We start from the raw sequence: 24,162 nt of genomic DNA on the forward strand, positions 1-24,162 counted from the left end.
GGCTTGATGCTTCACATGTGCATTGGCCTTGGACTGTAGATGACCCGTATATAAATTGATGTAACAATAGATGACCCGTATATAAATTGATGTAACAAGGTCAAAGGTCAAGGTCACTATATTTTGAGCGGGTTCCGATCAATAACTTGGCAACGAATTGAACGATTGGCTTGATACTTCACATGTGCATTGGCCTTGGACAGTAGATGAAATCCTATTGAAATTGGGGTCATTAGGTCAAAGGTTAAGGTCACTATCACACTTCGTGTGAAAATAGTTTCTGATAAATAACTTGTCAACCAATTGATCGATTGGCTTGATACTTCCCATGTGCATTGGCATTGCACAATAAATAGCCCTTATTTAAATTTGGGTCACTAAGTCAAAGGTCAAGGTCACTGTTACACACTAAGTGTGCAATCGTTTCCCATCAATAACTCGTCAACTGATTCACCGATTGGCTTGATACTTCCCATGTGCATATTGGACAGTAGATGACCCCTATTGAAATTGGGGTCACTAGGTCAAAGGTCAAGGTCACAATTACACACTAAGTTTGTATTTGTTTCCGGTCAAACCCGTCAACTGATTCACCTTTTGCTTGATACTTCTCATGTGCATTGGCCTTGGACAGAAGATGACCCCTATTGAAATTGGGGTCACTAGGTTAAAGGTCATGTCACTGGCACAATCAGTTGGAGAAGCGTTTCTGATCAATAACTTGTCAACGCATTGACTTATTGGCTTGATACTTCCCATGTTCATTGGCCTTGAACAGTAGATGACCCCTATCAAAATTGGGGTCAGTAGGTCAAAGGTCAAGGTCACTGCCACAATAAGTGTGAAAATTGTATCCGATCAATAAATCATCAACGAATTGACCGATTGGCTTGAATTGTACCTTTTTTAACACCCCTATCCTAACAAACTCCTCCCCCCCCCCACTTTTTTTGGGAAACAAAGGAAGTTTTCATTTCAAGCAATTCAATTCATTTATTCAATAAATGTAATAAAAGAACTCCACATGCAAACACCTTGTATTTGAGAAAGCCATGACAATTTCCCACACATAATATGGAAGACATAATCCCAGAGATGTATTTCCTCCCTGCCAATCACATCAATTTATTAAAGTGTGTAATAAACGATACATTTGCCCAACGAGGAACTTCCCTTTATTGACTCCTATAGCAAATTGTTAGTTTATGCAATACGTTTTTTTAGTAAAGATGTCATAACTATGGGCTTCAAAGTGTTTATTTGGCTATTCATTCCCACGCACTTTAAACACCAAGTAATTATTCCCTTATTGCATCTTTTATCTCCATTGTTATATTTGTGTGTGTTTTTTAAATCACTTATTCGCAGGATACATGAATATTAATTTTCAAACATGTTTTTGCCAGCACCAAAATCTATTGTTGCCTAAGGTGTTATATCCATATGTGAAATGTTGGCAGAGAGAGAAATATATGATATTATTTTTAAATGGTCTTGATTTCATTTCTTATCTGAAAAAGTCATTTGGATTGTATTGTTAACATGACTTGAACCAATTCTAGCTACAATTAACAGAGCATACACTATGTCTAGCGCGATTTCTGCCATCCACATCGCATCACCGTGATTCAGCCCAAAGTGGACAATTACTATCTCATTACGATACACCGTTGAACACGGTGATTTCCCCGTGGCGAATTACGGTGTCAGTCTCTGCATTACAGAAAATTGATCTCACCGTGGACCACCATGATCGCGGTGGACCACCGCGGCCTCGGTGGTTCCCTGTGAAATACAGGTAAATGTGAATGAATATGTATATTTCGAGATTGCAGACTGTATAATTTTTGCAAAGTTTTAGAATATTTTGTTACATTTGTATGTACATTTGTATACATTGTAACTTGATTGTTAACAATCGTCATTATTTTCTATTGTTTACCCTCGTTCCGGAATCATTTGCCATGTCGTACATCGAGCATGCGCGATATGGTGTACTTTATATTTTATTTCTACAGTTTCTGCGTGAAGATTTATTTGTTTGTTATTTAGAGAATTGTTTGTTTTTGTTAAAATTTCCGAAAATCTTTCTCGTTTGTGCACGTATAGCTCGCAGTATCCAGACAAACGGCATCCAGACAATCGGAACCCAGTGTTTTTTGCATATATGGACAGTCAGCACCCTGTAAATTTGTCGACCCGGACAATCGGCACAAGCTTTAACTGTATACCCAGACAAACGGCACCCGATTGAATTGTATACCCATACAAACAGCACCCGATTAAATGCGATTGATAAAGCCCGTCAGCACCTTGTTGAACTAATTTGTCTAAACCGCTAATTGCTTTGGTGAAAGAGATGATTAATAAACCCCGTCAACAAACTGTGTTATCAAACCAAGTCAAAGTCCAAAATTGTATTGCATAAACATAATACAATGTTACAGCACAATAAATAATAGTGACATAATATAAGTGTGGATTGATTAACGTTATCTGCTAATTGGTTTAATAACACCTCTAAACAATTTACAAATATTAAAGAAAATTGAGCTGAACATGATTAACAGGTCATCTTGTTACCAGTTGTTTATAAAAAAGATATACACGTTATTTTACCGAGCGGAACTGTCTTTTTTATTAAAATCGGATTTAGTGTTTGTGTGTCGTATGAATAGACATCGTTGCAGGAAATTAAAATGATCCATTGTCAAAGGTAAGTACGGTTGACATTAAATGCATTATTTTTCTCTTTACGCGATATTGTGTTAGTATGTTGATGCTGCATTAACATTTCTTAAAATTGACAAGAAAAAATGGCGATTATTTTATCCGACGACATAAACAAAAGTTTGCCTCTACAACTTTTCCGGAGAGTGCAAAACGCGTGCAAATCGGGCCATCAAGCAGGAAAAATCGGTATCGAGATTACTGTGTACACACTCAACCCTGTGTATTGTCAAACACGCGTCAATAAACTTGTGCGACATCGTGGCCTAGAGCGTTTTTCTCAATCAGTGTCCGACAGAAGTGATACATTAAAAATTTATTTTATCTTCCCGTGCTTGACCAATTATCCGTAACTGTTAGATCTTCATTATATTTTCGCAAATTATTATTTAATCGCTATCAACTAATTATCCCCGTAATTACCGCTATGTGTCGTCACAATTTACAAACACGTTTCGTTTCACCGATTTTTAAACGTTCCAAATTTGCAAATTTTGTTTATGAAACATTTAACTGTTGTCGCTTGTTTTAATCAATTACAAGCGTGAATTGATTTAAAATTAAAACCGGTGCATCCGATGTATTACTTCAAGCGCAGCCGATCAAACTCACCATTACCCAAACAAAATATATGTAGATGTATACAATATATAATTTGAAAACACCACAATACATGGAGTGGTACTTTTTATTGCAACGATTCTGTCCATATATATAGCTATGACCGGGTACTTTAAATAGGGTGCCTATTGTCCGGGTGCCGTTTGTCCGGATACCGCAAGCTATACGTGTACAAACGAGAAAGCATTTCAGAAATTTTAACAAAAACAAACAATTCTTAAAATAAACAACAAGTAAATCTTCACGCAGAAACTGTAGAAACAAAACATAAAGCACATCACGCTCGATGTACGACATGTCAAATGATTCTGGAATAAGGGTAAACAATAGAAAATAATGACGATTGTTAACAATCAAGTTACAATGTATACAAATGTACATACAAATGTAACAAAACATTCTAGAACTTTGCAAAAATTATACAGTCTGACATATTGAAATATACATGTTCATTCACATTTACCTGTATTTCACCGCGAACCACCGAGGCCGCGGTGGTTCACCGCAATCATGGTGGTCCACCGTGAGATCGATTTCCCGATAACGCCTGCGGTGTTCATCCACTGTCGACGCGATCTATCATGATGGAAACACCTTCCGATCGCGGTGATTTTCCACGCTCACGAAAAATTGTCCACGGTGGGAGTGAGTTGGATGGCAGAAATCGCGCTAGACGTAGTGTATGTTTTTTGTGATTCTTAGTCCTGATAAAAAGCTATTGTATGCAGCTTGTAAAACGTCAGGTTGTCCGCATGGAAAGGCGGGGTTATATTGATTTCTGAATAAAAACTTCATAGGGCAGAATTTAACATGAGATCTTTTACTTTGGTAAACAGTTTGGTAATGTATTTTTATTTTTCTCAGTCTATACTGGGGAACATATTGTTTTTGCCGTGTCTGTTTGTTTGTTGATTTGTTTGTTGGTTTGTTAGCGTCAAACTTTAACATTTGCCATAACTTTTGCAATATTGAAGATAGCAACTTCATATTTGGCATGCATGTGTATCTCACGGAGCTGCACATTTTGAGTGGTGAAAGGTAAAGGTCATACTTAAAGGTCAAAGGTCAAATAAATGGGGGACATAGTATTTCACAAACACATCTTGTTAACATTTCTTTTTATTGTGAATCCTTCTAAATTGTGTTTTCTATAAATTAAGAAAAAAACATTTTGTAAAGCACTACTGTGTTCAGATAGGTCAGTATTATTTCAGTTTAAATGATAATTTTTTTATGTCCCCCAGTCTATACTGGGCAACATATCGTTTTTGCCCTGTCCGTTTTTATGTTGATTTGTTTGTTGGTTTGTTCGCATCAAATTTTATTATTTGCCATAACTTTTGAAATATTGAAGATAGCAACTTGATATTCGGCATGCATGCGTATCTTATGCAGCTGCTCATTTTGAGTGGTGAAAGGTCAATGTCATCGTTCAAGGTCTAAGGTCAAATATATTGGGGACATAGTGTTTCACAAACGCATCTTGTTTTAAACTGCACCCGGATGATGTGTTTTAGCTGGTAAGATTATGGAAAAGAAATTGATTTAAAGCTGTGAAAAGTGGGACTTTACTGTATTTAGTATTATGTAAGTTAGACATTCGGGTATCTTCTATAGAACACAGAAATAAAAACTGGACACTGTCTGAGTGCAGAGACCAGTGTTTGAATGACATAATTATGCCTGCTCTGCACTTTTTAAAAAGTCAATGAACATGTTGTTTGAGTCTCGTGTTTAAAATTGATGTGTACTTGGTTGAATAAGATATAATTAAAACAATATATAAGCCAGTTTAAATAGATTGTTTAATCATTCTTTTGTGATTGGAGACTGTATTTGTAATTTAACCTTGTTTTTTTGTGATACCGGTATTTATCAATGAAAACCCCTTTTAGGGGGTCCCAATTAAAATCCCCCCTTTTGAAAATTTAACTGTCCCTCAGGCATTGAAAGGTACCATATGGTAAAAAACAAATAATAAAGGTAATTTTGTGACTGCAAATTATACTTTTGCAAGTACAGTCCACTCTCATTATCTCGAAGTCTGCGGGAACAAGAAAAAAAATCGAGATAACGAGAGTTCGAGATATCCGATTAGGCGTTTTCAAAGAAAAAATGAGACGAAAATTTACCTTGTTTTTAACATCTAAATACCTGCTAAGTGGTCTAACTAAAGCCGTCACCGTGTGGCATAATACTCTCTACCTGATATATACGCGTTTTTACGAGGCAAGATTAATTTTGCTATTTAATTGCTTAAAATGACGTTTTAAGTATTACAAAATTGCATAAACACATGCGGTTATTATTTTTCTAAACTGTCGAGTAAACATCCGGTAATGTTGCTATTTAAAGTTATAATGATGCAATTGACGTCCAATATGAACATGCGTAAATCACGTTCCGGAATACTGAACTGTACAACTGTACATGTACATTTTGTAGTTTGAAATATTCTTTTAAGTTAGCCATGATAATGACTTTTGGAGTTCAATGATAGAACAAGATTTTTCTAAATTTGCAACGGTTTATATACGCAAAATATAACTCAATGCATTTTGGAATGTTGTTTATAAAAACAAATAGTCTTTTGGCCTTTCTGCAGATTGTGTATTAATTGCAGTTAACTCATGTTAAAAAGTGACAGTTAAAGTGATAGGCCTTACTCAAGTGTTAATCGCTAACGATATTATACACGTGTTATCAGTGATGCAATTAACGGATCAATTTCCTACCGCACAGTATCGGGAGCAGCAGGGCGAAGCGGGACGGTGAAGTATCAAAGAAAAATTTTCTCACCTTTTGCCGACTCTGGGACAGTTATTCGCACTTCGAGATAAACCACAGTAAATACATGTAAAATCGGGACTGGGGACACAATTTTATATCGACATATCGAATTATTCGACATAACGAAAATCGAGATAAGGGATGTTTATTTATATAGAAAAAAAAAGTGAAAAAAAGAGGACATTGAGCTTACTTCGACATATCGAGAATATCGAGATATCCGATGTCGAGATAACGAGAGTGGACTGTATTGATGTAAAACAACATCTAAATAGCTTAACATTACACAGTATTACATACTTGGTTCTGTATTGCTGTGTTCATCTGTGTTGAAGCATTTTCATTAAACAAGCTTGTCCTCAGAAGTGAGTTCCCAGTTGCACTTTTTCCATGGCCAGGTAGTCCAAAGAGGAGAATTCTTAGATCTTAACATATGAACAAAATATATTATTAATACAATGTATATCAATACAATAAACATATCTAATTGACTTTCAACTGACCCAAAAGGACCTTTTCTACAGCTCCCAGATAATTTGTAGATCATTTTCTATAAGTTGAAACAGAACTTCAAGTAATTATAACATAAAGTAATATGCTGCAAAACCATGGCTATTTGTTGTTTTCCTAAAATTACACTAATGTGAATTGCCATTTTATTTACAATATATTTTTTCATGAAATGCATTGTGTAATATACTATAGTGTAATATTTTGTTTGTCCCAAGCTACAGTCAAACAAGAGGCTGCATAGCGGAAAGTGTATATGTATTTTACGCATTTGTAGTCCCTAAGAAAGTAAAATTAGATTAAAGATCTTTCTTACTAGATTCAAGTTTTAATTGCTTCATTTCCAACCCAAACATACTGATGAGCATCAAACAGCATAAAACCTAAAACAGACAGTGAGTTACTCAAGTTACTCACAAGATGTTCTGGTTTTATGCTCTTTGCTCATAGCCATTTTCACTTTGCTTCTCAGTGGGAAAGGGATAACTTAATGTGCTTTTAACAGCATGTTTGATATTATTTTGGATGTATTATTGTATATCGCACCTCCTAAAAAAAATGACCTAATCCGATTGGCTTAAAGCGGTCACGTGCCCATGGAGTATTTTCTGTACACCCCGAGTAATTTCCATACTACCTGAGTAATGGAGTAGTTGGTTGAGATATAATGGTAACACCATTACTGGATATACACCCTCAGTAATTTAATACCATACTGGAGCTTCCCTCTTGTATGGTATGAAATTACTGAGGGTGTATATCCCATACACCGTCAGTTACTAACGGTGTAACTAGGTATGTTCCCCATAATTGTGGGGAAAATAGCAGTTGAAAAACATCACAGGTTCACTGATTATTATTTTTTACAGGTTTTGTCCTGCCTTAAACAATTCTTATATGTTTAAATGCTTGGAAAACTGTTCTGGTTGATAAAAAATATAGTTGCCAGGGCGTTTGGATGGGTCATGTCTGTTCCTTAAAAACACTTAAATGAAACCTTGATAACACATTTTAAGTCATATTCTTTATCCTGAAAGTAGCTTAAAACATTTGTTTGAATGTTTTCTCTGCCAAGATAAAAAAACTAGTTTTTGTCTGTTGAAAATTATAGCCACCAGGGGCAGGGCAGTTTTCCTATTATGGCTTAAGTAAAACTTTGAGAATACTCGATAAGTCCAATTTTTGGAAAATCATCATAGCAGTTTTGCTCAGAACAATTGCTCAAAAGATATGCTCTAAACAGTTCTGTTTGTTTGGGCCTAAGAGAGTGACGTAGGGGATTTGTGATCATTCATATTGTTTTTAAAAATCATGGCTTCCAGAAAGTTGGCTACCATAATAACTCATCATTTGCGGACACTTCAAAATAATAAAAGAGACAAAATTGCAGCTTTTTGAAAATTAAGATACATTATAACTATATTGCATGAATGATTGGATATCGGTATGCTATTTATAAACAGTCAATTGTTTCAACAAATAATAGCAAATAATAGCATGTGCTGATAAAATATTATGCAGTATAGTTAACATTACTTTTCTATATCTTGCACTAAATGCTGTTAGGTAAAATCAGTGTCTATTAACGGTGTACATGGTTATTTAGTCAATAATGCAAATGTAATTGTTCTTTGCTTTGAGGACTTTGTCTGCCAGATTTTATTAACTTAATGCAATTGCAAAAATGTATGATCAAATTGTCAGATAAGCGCAACACAGCAGAATTCTGGAGAAATTCTGGAGCTCCATTGTAAAATACACTGTCAGACAATTTAGTGTCATTTATTATGGACAAAAATCAGTATGTGCAAAAATGTAGGGTCATGAAAGAAAAATTGGGGGCTTAAAACATGGATGTTGGAGTGTCAAAAATAAAAGAATAATAACAGTAGTTTAACCTTATGTTTCTATAGTAAATACTTGTGAATATTACCAGCACCCCTATTACATATTGAAGCATTTTGCCCTCTTGTTAATACCTGAAATGTTGAAAAAAATGTACATTGTCATTAGGAAATAGTTTGAATGATTACCCTCTTTTGACCGGTCAGATCCCAAACCACAGACATGTATCTGATAAAAGTCTTTTGCTTTTCTTTCCAGCTCTCTGGTGATTTTGTTTCGAAAGTATGGTCTTGATGCTTTGGCATTGGCTTCATCCACTGCTTTTAAAATATTCCAAACCATTTCTTCCTTTTCATCTTTGGAAGCTTTGTTTTCAATGAACAACAGTTTGTCTTTACATCGTTTTCTAAGCTCTTGAAATGCCTTCTCTCCATCATCATCTGGCTTTTTGTCACCGTCTTTTATGAAGTTTTTCAATTCATCTTCTGATTCCATACGGGTAAAAAGGACAAAAACGTAGTCATCAACGTCTTTTCCAAACAATTTAAAGAAAATGTCAACAGTTTTTACCAATTCTGATGTAAACCGATCTTCTGAATTAAGTACTAAGAAGATAGCATTGAAGCCTGGCAATGTTATTCCTATGCATTGGACTATTTGTTCATAAACAAATGCATGCTCAGTGGATGTATCAAATATTCCAGGAGTGTCCACAACTTCTAATTTTCTTCCAAATCTTGTTTCTACCTGCAATAAATTATTTATTATATTACAACAATCCAATTGAACAAAGTTTAAAATAAAGGTTATATGACCTAATTCACTGTAAAAATTTGTATTATGCATTAAATATTGTTTAACAATGTGTTATAACAAGTGGGTCATATTTTGTGATGTTTTAAGGTTTTGATTTGTTATAATGCTCTTATTAATATTTTGCCCTACATATTATAATTAATTATATTATTGTTATTATTATTTTCCCATGTAAAAAAACCCAGATGAATTAAGGGAACATCATACTTTTCAGGGGGGGGGGGGGGGGGGGGGGTGGAGGCGACAGGAGAGTGTTGCACACAAGAACTACAATCCAAGTTTAATGTCACAATTCAAGTTTAAAGTTCTAATTTAAGAAAGTTGTACTTGTAACTCATAAATTTGTGAGGCTGTATGGACATTACTTTCCCTAAGGCCAGAGTTTTTTAATAAAAAGATTTTCGGATTTTTTTCCAAAACATGTCCAGTAGGAGGACGGAAAAAAAAAAAAGAAAAAAAAGATGGTGACCAAAAATGCACTATGCTAAAAATGTTATGGTATGAAGTTCTTTGTATATTTTGTGACCAAAATAATAAATGTCAATGAAATTTATTATGTTCTAAACATTCTCATACAAATATTTAGCAATAAACACATTTATTAACAGACCTGCATTTCATACGAATATAATTATAGTTGCATAATTTTCTTTTATCCGAAACAGTTTCTGCTACAAATGAAAATGCACAAACACGCAAATATGTCTTTTGCAAGTAATTCCTTTTGAGACAAAATGAACATCTGAATTAAAAAAAACTCTGGCAAAGTCAATCTTCAAATTGAAAAATCTTAATCTGTCATCCAATCCCCCATGTCACTGCCTAGGCACTTTAATATTCCTCTATTAAAACAACATCTTTTACATGTAATTCAAAAATGAAACACGCCAAGTGTTGCTCGAGTATTAAAAGAAAATACAAACCAAAATCTATTAGTTACAAAATTAACAAGATTAAGCTTGTGATGGTTTAATATTTAAAATTGTAAAACACAAAGCTGAACAAGTTTCCCACTACAATCTTATAGCAAAGAGGAATTATGTAGAGATAGAATAACACATTTTTTTTACAATATATGCAGTATGAAACTAAATTATAATGAATACTATCAACTTATAAAAATACGCAGAAAACATGACACACAGCATAGCATGGAATTATTATTATCATCATCTTACAATGTTATTACCAAACAATGGTTAACATAGTCATGATCATGACACAAGTACAAATCAATTTTAATAGGCCAATGGGGAAATTTTGCACACATATGCAAAGAAACAATATATTGAAAACGCATCATAGAGTACACAGTATATGTCTCTGTAACGAGCTCTTAATCTGCAGTAAATATTTACATTATAACTGAACAAGATTATCTGGATTTATTAAATCCAGCGGTCAGAGACATATGCCCCCCAAACGTGACCTCGAACTTTGACCTAGTGACCTGCAAAATCTTTTAGGCGTCATCTGTCAGTCATAATCAATGTACCCATGAAGTTTCATGATCCTAGGCCTAAGCGTTCTTGAGTTATCATCCGGAAACCATTTGGTGGACGGACCGACAGACGGAACGACGGAATGACATGTGCAAAACAATATACCCCCTCTTCTTCAAAGGGGGGCATAATAATGGTTTGTATTTTATCAATTAATCAGTAATTAACCCTTTGCATGCTTGGAAATTTGTGGTCTGCTAAAATGGTGTCTGCTGAATTGCTACAATTTAATAGCATTTTCTTCGATTTTTTCAAAGAATACTATCAGAATTGCAAACAGTTTTGATCCTGATGAGACGCCACGTTCTGTGGCGTCTCATCTGGATCCAAACTGTTTGCAAAGGCCTTCAAAATTTGGTTCTCACACTGAAAGGGTTAATATAAAAATAAATAAAATCATTATTTTTGGTCAGCCTGCTAATTGCAATGACAGGTTTGCCAAATAATGAATATATTGCATATATTAAATTGTAAAATTTCTTAAATAATTTACAAATGGTTTACCTGGCAGATGGAAGGTAGCAGTAATTCCTCCTCATCGCCATTAGGACATCAAATGCATTTTCTTTTATAATACTACGATCCTGTGTGGTTTGGTACTTTAAAATAGCATGTATGCATTTCAAGTCGCTCTCGACCAAAACATTCACTGGCATAGATGGGTCACACTTAACCTTATCTGTGTCAATCATTGTCTTAGACGCTTCAAGTGAAGCGATTTCGTCGTGTTCATTAACATGTTTGCGCACAACATCGCCAATTGATTGGTCACTAGTGGCTTTGATAAATTGTTTTGTTGTTTTAGCATCCTGGTAAATAATAAGTCCAAACCAGTATAAAGGCATTAATTTGGGTCGTGTCAGTTTTGGAAGGAAAACTATTTGGCAAAAAAATATGGAAATACAACGCCTTTGCAGCAACATTTACGACAATGATTTTTTCCTTCTATTTTCATTGGATTTTAAAAGTATTAAATAAAATTTGTTACTTTGATAATGATAAGTAGTTATATCTCTATTTATAGTGAGAATATTGTGAATAAACATATTAAATTTGGAATACAGATTTATAGTGCTGATTGTGCACTACGTGAGCGAGGTGTTTATTTTGCGGATCGGCTAGTATGAATTACGAGTGTTATAAAGCCCTATTTGTCTGCGTGAACAAATTTGATGCTTTAGATGCACACTTGCACATCATGTGGAGTTCTGCAAACATCATTAGATACAGACAGGCACACTCTTAGGAGTTCAGAATACAGATTTATAGTGAAGATCCTGTATCTTCTATTTACCAGCGTCTCTGCGTCTCTTCGCAAGTTTTTATACGGGTGTTATAGCGTTGGTGAAGTAATGGGCGCCTATAAATCTTTATCCAGATAACGTTCGCATCGTGCTTATAATGTATGTTAAAATCGGGTTTATAAATTATTGGTCCCTAATGATCTGTGCTCAGTTTACATGACATGCGCTTATATACGTCCATTATCCCATAGTTGAACCCTTTAAATATATGCGTCCATAAAATTGAGTGAGATTGGGATATGCATGGGATAACTCATTGATAGATATCTATGGACTATCTGCGCGAATTCGAGTGTAATAGCGTTTGGGAACTAATGAGCGCCGATTATTCTGCGTCCAGACGTTTTTTATATCCCGCGTGAACGGTTATATTCGTGTTTAAAAATGATGGTTTAACGGTAATCTGGGCCCAGTAACATTTACATACGGTCGTACGTGCATTATAGAGCATTTAGAGCCCTATCAACCCGAGTCGAGAGTCAACACATTAAGCATAGGCGGCTCCAATGGAGGGTAGCGGACGCGGCGTACGCCCCCCCCCCCCCCTAAAATCTTCAAAGTAAAGATCAAATCATTTGATGTTTCACACTTAGCTAGATCTAAATCACCTATGTACTCATTTTTATCTTCTTCTTCGAACTCAAAATTGCCCACTAATCACAGACAATCGCTAAAATGTTTTAACTTTATACTCTGTGTCGCCCGGCGTATAAACTATGCATATTTTTGGCATTATAAGAAGGTACTTTGATGAAAGTAAATAAGGCGTGACATGTCCGGAAAGTGGTTGACAAAGCCTTCAAAATCACTTTAATCGTGGGGCTTCCTGGAGGGGGGGGGCTCCTGTTGAGTGTGCTTTAATGCTATTAATTGCATCAAATAACTAAGTTAATTAGATTGATGTACGTGCATGAAATCTCCGCGTGTTTTATTTTATATATTTTTTTTACCATTGTATAATTAATACACCCACCCCCTCCAAAAAAGCATCCAGACAACGTCCACTTCGTGCTTATACGGTACAATTCGGGTGAAACCAGGGATGGATGCCTATTTATCTGCGCCCAGTTAACGTTCACATGCGAATATATGGTCTTAATTGCATTATAGTGTAATAAAACCCAATAAATCTGCATCGTATGGCCTAATAAAACCCAATCAATCAGCATCGAGTGAATAAATTGAGTTTCTTTATACGGTTTCAATTGCATGAAGAAACTCATCCACTTCTGTTTATCTTTGTCCATAGAATATGCACATGTTATTTTACGGATTTAATAGCGTTGAGGAACACATGAACCCATATTGGTATGCGTCTAGACAACGATCACATCGTGCTTATACATCGGGTTTTATAAATGAAGGACAACAAAAATCTCATGTGCTTATCCCTTTACCTCTCACAAATGCACTTTGATGCATTTAAAGTCCTTTAGAAAATTAAATGAAATAAGTCCTTTCTTAACATATTCAAGTTTTAAATGCTTCATTTCCAATCTTTATGTACTGATGAGTAACAAACAGCATAAAACCTTAACAGACTGCGAGTTGCTGTTCTGGGTTTATGCTGGTTGCAAAATCAATTTTCACTTTGCTTCTTATGGGAGAAAGGGTTATACGGTCTATATTACAATTTAGAAGTTATACACTGTAATTACCTTATAATTAATGGATTGTTATTGTCAATGACTTTATGTTCTCTGATAATGTCATATCTTCCGTTTTAAGACAAAAATTGTTACAAACAAAAATGCTTAGAACAAGAACAACATTTATTCAGCAACAAAGCTTATACAAGCTCATAGCTTACATTATATATGGATTATACATTTTATTTATAAGTGATGGTAGAAGATAAAGAATGGACGATATTGTTATGAACTGGTTAACATGGTATGTTTATGAAGGGAATACATGATTTCATATAATATTGCAACTTTTTTAATTAATGACATTAACATGATAAAAAGGAGTACACCTTATTGGTAAATGTGCGTGATGCATATGGATCAATTGTTAGGCTTTAAGACTAAATATATCTAATATGTATATCATTACATACATACATACATACATGCATGCATACATAAATATATACAACTTTATATGGTATTTCAATATGAACTCACATCTATGAGATTTAACCATCCTTGGCCACATAAGTGCCGTTGAGTGCAGTCCTATGTTTGGTTAAATTTATTTGTTGCGAAAACCCGGATTAGACTTAAAATGTTACAAATAAACAATAATTACAACTTTAAGTATTTTAAGATCATCTTTGAAGAGTGTCGCCATAACTAATGCGATAACGACGAATATGGTTAATTTCACAACTATACACAGTTAACATCATACATCTCCTAAAATGCAGATAAAATTGACGTTTTAACAACGCATTATTTACACGAACTTCATCTTTAATATTTACCGATTCAAGGTGAAATGGGAGAAATGGTTTACACACAATCTATACATTGCTGCCATTCACGTCTGTGGAAAACCATCTCGTTTCAAGAAAATCATACCATAACATCGAATAAACTATGAATATACGCAAATGCTAAAAAATGCATTGATTTTTAATCAAGAAAAAAAATAAACTAGCAATAAAAGAACTCAAATATGAACGCTTTTGTTTTGCAGACGAATTACAAAATATAGAAAAGGAGAGCGTATTAATAAAAGAAAGGCACAACATTAAATATATAAGGTTCATCAAACCCGATATTTTTGGTGTATTCTGCAGAATGCGTCTTAAATTAAAGAAGTTAAATCGAACCACTCAACCGTAGATGATATTTATAAAAAAAAATAAACACTTGTTCGATGTGAAAGAAAGCCAAACATGAAAGTACTACGATCAAAGTGCGAATAAAAGTATAAATACATTTATAAATGTTAGCAAAACATGACATTTCTAAACGTTGGAAAATTAATAAATTAACAAAAAAATAATAAAATCCATGGAAAGCAACAACCTCCGGATGAGATTATCAAATGTTCAATAGTAAGACATTCAAAAGCAAACAATAACCATTGGTTTAATCAATTAATATTCTTGTCTTGGTGCGAAGGGAAAAAGTCATAGTTTAAAGAAATTGACGTAAATGATGCCAACAATTATAAACGCATACCTGTATATGGATATTTTCACGGATTTTGGCATGTGTTGAAGTTTTAAAAATAAAAATGATGAAATAAATAAAATAATGTAAAAAGATAAATGTTTACATCGGAATTAAATAGCTCAATAATTAAACAAGAATAAAATCAAAGATAAAAAAGTTATCCTTAACTAGTCTTAAACAACTGACCATTTGAGTAAAAGACTAGAACTTAAACAAGTCGCCCATCTGTGATCGTGTAGTAAGTAATATGTTTATGTTATAATTTATATCAGCAATCATCGTACTGTCACAAAATATAATGATAACAACAGAACTCGCCAAATTATTCCTTCGTAATGCATTAAATTTTTAATGTGTTTAAATCATCAAAATATGCAAATACTGTAATATTGTAGAGCTTAGTAAATGTTCAGTATTACCGATTCCTCGCAAAAAAAAAACTACAACGAAAATTTTGAAATCTGAAAAAAAAATCAATTTCGTCAATTTACCAAAACGTGAAAAGGTCCATTTAACAAAACAATGGTACAAATCTATTCACAAGAGGCAAATTAATATCAGACATCAGAATTTTAATATGTTCACTATTTACAACAAATGTAAATGATAAAGGAAAATTATGTCGCATGTTTCGTTTACAAAACAATGTATGACCTTAGCATCTTAGGCCGAAAAGTAATATATGAAAATATAATAACACAATTTCTTAAATTTCGCCTAATGAGATGTATAACTCTGTCAAATGTTATGTATCATCCTCTTATCCATATTTATACTCATACCAAGTTTCAATGAAATCCGCCAAAGCACTTCCAAGATATGGCTCCGGACACAAAAAATTATTAAAATATTTTCGCAAACTTAATGATAAATCCGAAATGTTGTTTACATTTCGTGACGTCATTTGACGTTGCAATGTTATTTCAGCAACATAACAAAATGCGATTGGTCAATCAAACGAAAATAAGCCAATGAAAATCCTTAAAAAGTATATTACACATGTGTAAGATAAAAATATTCGTAATGATTATATTACAAGGGGAAGCAGGGTATGGCATGTGATAAATATATATCTGTATTGAAGTAACTGTTAATTACACACTAAGCACACTCACAAGTTGAACTAAGTTGTGTTGGTCATCATTGCTATCACAACCCTTCTTTGCTGCCTTATTCATGTGATATCTGATCACTTTTTTGTAGGGGCAAATCTCCTTTTAGTTCTTGATGGAGCAGGTGTTACATTCTTCATAACAAATGAGGTCAGATGGCATTGCATTTCTTCAACATTTGCAACGCCCTCTTCCACCACAAGTTTTTTTAATTTTTGAGGTAACATCACTGTCGATACGTTGCAACAGCCCAGCGTTCTGTTGAAGATTCAATAAGAAATTTAAATAGCAGCAATTAATATAAACATGCACTTTGCAAACATTATCACCCCAATGTACGATCATCTGCATTTTAATACAGATCTTCAAGCTAATATAAATACATTATTATAAAGAGGTGTCAAATTGAAAAGATGTAGATGTCTCAGTGTCTGACAGACAGTGTGACCCCAGAGTGCGTTGTTGTTGATTAGTTAAGATAATCAGTAAAATTTGAATCTTACATTAACAAGAGCTTGTTAACAGACAAAACAGCAGCCCCCTAGTGGATATTTGCTGCATTTTATTTATATAACCATAGCTATCAGCAATTTGAACCATATTAAAGAAACTGACACGAAGTGCATATTCCCAATACGGCCATTTATGCCCTCCAAACTTTATCAACTCTGCTTACGTACTTTTTGAGTCAGCACGCTTTTAGTTTCCACTCATTTCTTTAAACTCAGCAACAATAATTTGCGCAGGAGGCAAAAAAAAATGAAGGAAATTGTACATTCAACTTTTTGTCCCTCTTTCAACATACCAAATTTCATCAACCTAGGTAATTTACTAGTTGACATATTGCAATATGCTGATTGCGAAGATGGACATACACACACACAAACGGAATGACAACTGCAAGTTCAATATACCTATGCCTTTCGGCAGGGAATAATAAAGAAATTATAATGGAAACCAGGGCATAATCTTTATGTCCTTCTTCTCCTCATTATTTCGTTATTATTATCTTAATTATTGCAAAACTTTGACTTCTTAAGAAAGTCTTTAAACAGTCATTTTTAATAAAAGTCCATATAAATCTTTCGACCACTGGCGTGTGGCTACCTTCGATTCCAGGAGCATGCTTTTAACAATCTTTAGTTTTATTATTTGATGTCAAATAACAACTATCAAAACTCAAGCATTAAGAGAAAATTAATTGTAAGTTATTTTATTATACACATCATCTTTTAAGGAAAGATCTAGGATAATGTAAAGGTACAGAGTGCTGCCAAACAAATCAGGTTTAAAGCTGGAGCAGTCTGATGACATTTTTAAATATTCTGCGTAATCCTATTCATCTTTCAAAAAGTCAAATTCAAAAGATTTTTACATTTTTTTAAATTATTACGTGCCAGGTAAACAAGAAATCCCCATGATGGGGCAACTGTTGACAATTTTGATCACATGTTACAGCAAATAAATCAACAGAAATTTAACTTTACAGAGTGTTACTTTACATATCAGTACCTCTCCACTTGTATGGTACTTGTGTTCGATGTTAGGAAACACCACCATTATCTTCTTGATGCCTTTACTCAGATCACTCCTCACATTAGAAGCAGCCATTTTTTGTCCAGCTCGCTTGATGAACCCTTGTATTAAATGACATAATGTTGACAACCTAAACAGTGCTTAAAACCAACAAAAGAAAAAAATGATTGGATGAAGATGTTTAATTTAATTGTCATCATATTTTGCTTATCACACTTTTACAGAGGTAAAAACAATAAAAATGAGGCAAACACAATACAAATGTACATTTTGTAGGAATCAGAAGAAATTGATGATATAACCAGTGGATTTTGAGCATTGGTGCAATAGTAAGGTTTCTTAAGTGTTATGATTGCAATAAAACAATGTAATGTACAGTAATTGTCCTGCTTGTGGGTAAATTAAATAAAAGAAAAACAACACATCCAACCTTTTCAGGGGTGAATATCAACACTTCCTTCAGAATGATAGAAGCAGGACAGTCCAATTTTTTGGAGAGCTGCACTGCATGCCTTGTTTTCTATTTAGCATATGAATGTTGCTCACTGCTAACTGTCTTTGTCTGAAAAGTATGTTAATATCTTTACAACTTTATGTACATGAAAATGCATATTTTGTCTGATATCACACAGTGTTGAGTTTTGACAACTATTTGGACCAAATTTGTTTAAGAACAGATACTGTAAGTCTAATTTCATCATAATATTAGTCAGTATAAAACAAAAGGGTAAACATTTTACTCTTCATGGAATGATCTGATCAATGTTAGCATTTTACCAAGTCCAAAGAAATAAATCTTATATTTTTATCTGAGCATTCATCAAGACAATAAGAACAAAAATTTTTGTTTTGCACTGAAATCAACACCATTTTAAGAACATTTTTAAAATCCTGTGTCCATCATTACATGTACATTGTTTATTTTTGCATTAAATGGCTTACAGGATGCGCTACATTGATGTTTCAAAGTTTATATATAAAAGATTTTTGTTCATTTAGCTGATTCATCTGGATCCTATTTTTTAACAAAATTGTTGTTAAATACAATGCTTTCCAATTCAGTAAAGACTGATTTATATGAGACATTGCTATTGTATTGTTTATGAAAAAAAAGATTCTGCATACTAACAAGGTGCTCAGGTAAGCTAACAAGAGCACCGCATTAAAGGTGCCACGCTCGGCTGCGGGTGCAGTTTTGAATACATGAAAGCTTGTCAGATTTTTTTGTGTTTTTTTTAAGAGGTCACAGTGACCTTGACCTTTGACCTAGTAACTCAACAAGAGGGCCATGATGGCCCTGAATTGCTCACCTGACTCATTAAGATCAGATGAAAACTATGACCTCTATTGTCTACACAATGTTTTTCTATGATTTGACCTAGTGACCTAGTTCCTGACTCTAGATGACCCAAATACAATCCCAATCCAGATTTCATCAAGATAAACATTCTGACCACAGTTCATAAATATTGGATGAAAACTGTGACCTCTATTGTCAACACAAGGTTTTTCTATTTATTTGACCTAGATTTTTACCCCAGATGACCCAAATACAATCCCACCCAGATTTCATCAAGAATTCTGACCAAATTTCATAAAGGTTGGATGAAAACTGTGATCTCTAATGTCTACACAAGGTTTTTCTATTATTTGACCTAGTGACCTGGTTTTTGACCCCAGATGACCCAAATAAAATCCCAACCCAGATTTCATCAAGATAAACATTCTGACCAAATTTCATAAAGATTGGATGAAAACTGTGACCTCTATTGTCTACAGAAGGTTGTTCTATTATTTGACCTAGTGACCTTGTTTTTGACCCCAGATGACCCAAATACAATCCCAAACCGGATTTCATAAAGATAAACATTTTGACCAAATTTCATCAAGATTGGATGCAAACTGTGACCTCTACTGTCTACACAAACAAATTGTTGACGGACGGACGCACGCACACACGCAGGCACGCACAACGGACACCGGACATCACACGATCACATAAGCTCACCGTGTCACTTCATGACAGGTGACCTAAAAATATGTGTCGGAGATAAACATGAACAGTTGTGGTTAAAATCCCATAGAAACAAAAGCTGTTTGTAAAACATGCATGCCCCCCTATATGGGCTATAAGTTGTAGTAGCAGCCATTGTGTGAATACGTTTTTTGTCACTGTGAATGGTGGTGGTGGTGTAGTAGTAGTAGTAGTAGTAGTAGTAGTAGTAGTAGTAGTAGTAGTAATAGTAGTTGTAGTAGTAGTAGTAGTAGTAGTAGTAGTAGTAGTAGTAGTAGTAGTAGTAGTAGTAGTAGTAGTAGAAGCCCCGAGCCAATTATCGCTTAGTCTTAACAACTTTTGATCTCGTTGACGCAAGTCGGTATATTCCCCCGGGTCAAATGTGACGCATGACGTAATTTTCTCAAGAGTCAAAAAGGGGTCTTCAGTAATTTTCAAGCGTCAAAACCCGGGAGCTCGGGTCAAAGGAAAGCCCTGATAATTTGTTAAATAATCAGAGCTTGATTCAATGTATTCAAAATGACAATAATGGAAGGTAATTGTATTTCTCTTCAACTTATAATTGATAATATTTGACAACAATTTCATTAATAATATTCACTCTAGTCAAGGTCTACAAAACGGTAGTGTCAATATTGTAAGGAAAACAAAAATGGAAATGCCGATTTTTTGGTTCTATAATCGATTATTTTACGATTATACTATCAATTTCATGATTTTAAATTTGTGCTTTTGCATCGTTAAAACAATTAAATAAAAGTATCTTGTCTTCATTGCGATTTCTCGTGTGAAGATTGGCAGACGACATCTTGAAAACTTTGACAAACATGCGGTAGCAGTTTCTTTACAGCAAAATGTTTGTTTTCTAACCATGTTGCCAAATTGTCCTTACAATACTGACTCGACGAAGGTCTACAAAACGGTCGTGTCTATGGTCCCAGTGTCAATATTGTAAGGAAAACAAAAAGGAAAGCTAAATGTGTTTCTTTCAAACCAACTATTTTTTAAAGATTAACATGTCTCTCTTTTCTCTTTTCATTAAAATATGTTTGAGTTTCTTTCAAACGCCAGCTGGTTACAACCACAACAATCAATTAAACTTTGAAGAATAATTAATTTATGCTTCTTTCAACAGAAATCATTACGTTTAGATATATGAACAAAATAATAAAATGAATTTACCTGAATTACCCAAGTTTTTTGTGCTGTAACCAATTATGTAGGTTATTCGTATCAATTTCATTTCTTTTTATGTAAGCTTTTGCATCGTCAAAACAATAAAATAACATTATTTTGTCTTCGTTGCGATTTCTCGCATGGAGATTTACAGACGCCATCTTGAAAACTACGACCAACTTTCGGTATCAGTCTCTTTACGGCAATTTTTTTGTTTCCTTACATCGTTGCCAAATTGCTCATACGAAACTGACTCGACGATTAATTTGTGGTCTCGCCACCATTTTGCATGTTTTCAGTAAAAATGATCGATGTTACAGAAGCGCTTATGATACATTTACACGCGATATCGGTAAACGCTTTAAATAAATTACTTCTCTAAAACCCGAAACGCGTTTTGTGTCTAAAACCCGGCTTTTGGCACCCGAAAAAAAATCCGAGATTGAAATTATATAATTTTTTTTTTTTTGGTTTCGTCAAAAATAGGAGTCGGCGGGTCCGAAAATCTATTTATTAAAAAACTCTGGCCTAAGTGACCAGTATGATGAAAAAGGGAGCATACTCCAAGGTTCAAGGTCAGAGTTAATTATTTTAAATCAAGTTAAGCAAATGCTTTATGTGATGGGAAGTAGTGTAGAAAATCAGGTCTCTAGGTCATATTAAGAAAATGTTTACTTTTTCATGATCATTACATGTACTGTGCTCACCCTGGATGGATTGTTAAAGAACATGCAAAATTGCACCTGGGTTGAAAGCATCTGAAAACAAGGTCCCCAAGTCAAATCTTAAACTAGAAATGGCGCGACAGAGGCCGACTCGTATCCCCATGCCGCAAGCTACCATGTGTTTAAGTTTCAAGGTTCTAATGATAAAGGTGAAGGAGGAGAGAGTGGCCAGGACGGACGGACGAAAGGGCAATTTTGGGTGGGTGTGGCCTATGTGGGCGGGGCCCTGGGGTGGGTAATGTGGCTTGGATTTTAATTACACTGAAATAGCTCGGGATCTTGACCACCAAACTGGATAAGATTTTAATTTGGCTGAAATAGCTCAGGATCTTGACCACCAAACTGGCTTGGATTTTAATAAGGCTGAATCGTTTGGGGTGTTGACCACAAAACTGGCTTTGGATTTAAGTTATGCTGAAATAGCTTGCGGTCTTGGCTGCCAATCTGGCTTGGATTTTAATTATGCTGAAATAGCTCAGGGTCTTGACAACCAATCTGGCTTGGATTTTAATTATGATGGAATAGCTCGGGGTTTTGACATCCAAAATGGCTTGGGTTTTAATAATGATAAAATAGCTTGGGATCTTGACCACCAAATTTGCTGGGATTTTAATTTTGCTGAAATAGCTTGGGGTATTGACTGCCAATCTGGCTTGGATTTTAATTATGCTGAAATAGCTCGGGGTCTTGACTGCAAATTAGGCTTGGATTTTTATATGTGCTGAAATAGCTGGGATCCACCAAACTTGCTTGGATTTCAATTATGCTAAAATCGCTCGGGGTCTTGACCGCCAATCTGGTTTGGATTTGCTGAAATTGCTCTTGATCTTGACCACTGAACTGGCTTGGGTTTTAATTATGCTGAAATAGCTTTGGGTCTTGACCGCCAATCTGGCTTGGATACAATTATGCTTAAATAGCTCAGGCTCTTGACCACCAAACTGTCTTGGATTTTAATAAGCCTGAAATAGCTTGGGGTCTTGACCACAAAAATGGTTTAGATTTTAATTATGCTGAAATAGCTTGGGGTATTGACCGCAAAATGGCTTGGGTTTTAATTATACTGAAATAGCTTGGGATCTTTACCACCAAACTGGCTTGGATTTTAATTATGCTGAAATAGCTTGGGGTCTTGCCTGCCAATCTGGCTTGGATTTTAATTATGCTGAAATAGCTTGGGGTCTTGGCCGCCAATCTGGCTTGGATTTTAATTATGCTGAAATAGCTCGGGGTCTTGACCGCCAATCTGGCTTTTATTTTAATAATGCAGGAATAGCTCGGGGCTTTGACATCCAATTTGGCTTGGGTTTTAATTATGACGGAATAGCTCGGGGTTTTGACAGCCAAAATGGCTTGGGTTTTAATAATGCTAAAATAGCTTGGGATCTTGACCACCAAACTTGCTTGGATTTTAATTTTGCTGAAATAGCTTGGGGTATTGACTGCCAATCTGGCTTGGATTTTAATAATGCTGAAAAAGCTCAGGGTCTTGACCACCAATCTGGCTTGGATTTTTATATGTGCCGAAATAGCTGGGATCTTGACCACCAAACTGGCTTAGATTTTAATTATGCTAAAACGCTCGGGGTCTTGACTGCCAATCTGGTTTGGATTTGCTGAAATATCTCTGGATCTTGACCACTGAACTAGCTTGGATTTTAATTATGCTGAAATAGCTTGGGGTCTTGACCGCCAATCTGGCTTGGATTTAATTATGCTAAAATAGCTCATGATCTTGACCACCAAACTGGCTTGGATTTTAATAAGCCTGAAATAGCTTGGGGTCTTGACAACAAAAATGGCTTAGATTTTAATTATGCTGAAATAGCCTGGGGTCTTGACCGCCAAAATGGCTGGGGTTTTAATTATACTGAAATAGCTTTGGATCTTGACCACCAAACTAGCTTGGATTTAAATTCTGCTGAAATAGCTTGCGGTCTTGCCCACCAATCTGTCTTGGATTTTAATTATGCTGAAATAGCTTGGGGTCTTGACCGCCAATCTGGCTTGGATTTTAATTATGTCGAAATAGCTCGGAGTCTTGACATCCAAATTGGATTGGGCTTTAATAATGCTGAAATAGATTGGGATCTGGACCACCAAACTGGCTTGGATTTTAATTATGCTGAAATAGCTTGAGGTCTTGACTGCCAATCTATCTTAGATTTTAATTATAAATTAGCTCGGGGTCTTGACCGCCAGTCTGGCTTGGATTTTAATTATGCCGAAATAGCTCTGGCTCTCGACCATGAGATGTTCAGGATTAATTTGAAGTCAATTGGTCAATAAATGAAGAAGTTATGTTGGAACAAAATTTTGGCTGCCGGTGTGGTCAATGTGGGCAGGGCGCCCC

The 24,162-nt window shown here is 34.8% G+C and overlaps 3 protein-coding genes and 1 long non-coding RNA gene across 12 annotated transcripts in view; 1 reads left to right on the top strand and 3 right to left on the bottom strand.

Annotated features, from left to right (window-relative positions):
* Nucleotides 1-24,162, bottom strand: part of LOC127873151 (homeobox protein Nkx-2.2a-like) — a 384,621-nt gene that overhangs the window by 163,327 nt on the left and 197,132 nt on the right. The gene's annotated exons all lie outside the window — the stretch shown is intronic.
* Nucleotides 1-24,162, top strand: part of LOC127873148 (alpha-(1,6)-fucosyltransferase-like) — a 176,586-nt gene that overhangs the window by 16,919 nt on the left and 135,505 nt on the right. The window lies entirely within an intron of this gene.
* The window catches only part of LOC127873147 (uncharacterized), a 58,924-nt gene that overhangs the window by 13,614 nt on the left and 21,148 nt on the right, over nucleotides 1-24,162 (bottom strand). Inside the window, exons 6-7 of the mRNA XM_052416798.1 lie at nucleotides 8,685-9,243; nucleotides 6,442-6,566 (exon numbers count right to left, since the gene is read on the bottom strand). Coding sequence (XP_052272758.1) covers nucleotides 6,442-6,566; nucleotides 8,685-9,243 — 684 coding nt within the window. The remainder of the gene's footprint in view (nucleotides 1-6,441; nucleotides 6,567-8,684; nucleotides 9,244-24,162) is intronic.
* LOC127873163 (uncharacterized) lies at nucleotides 13,877-21,258 on the bottom strand. Its single transcript, XR_008046008.1, has 4 exons — nucleotides 21,091-21,258; nucleotides 18,325-18,456; nucleotides 17,871-17,995; nucleotides 13,877-16,616 (listed from the first exon to the last, which is right to left on the bottom strand). It is a non-coding gene; the product is annotated as an uncharacterized LOC127873163 (long non-coding RNA).

The sequence above is a fragment of the Dreissena polymorpha genome, chromosome 3 (assembly GCF_020536995.1).
Source record: "Dreissena polymorpha isolate Duluth1 chromosome 3, UMN_Dpol_1.0, whole genome shotgun sequence".
NCBI lineage: Eukaryota > Metazoa > Mollusca > Bivalvia > Myida > Dreissenidae > Dreissena > Dreissena polymorpha.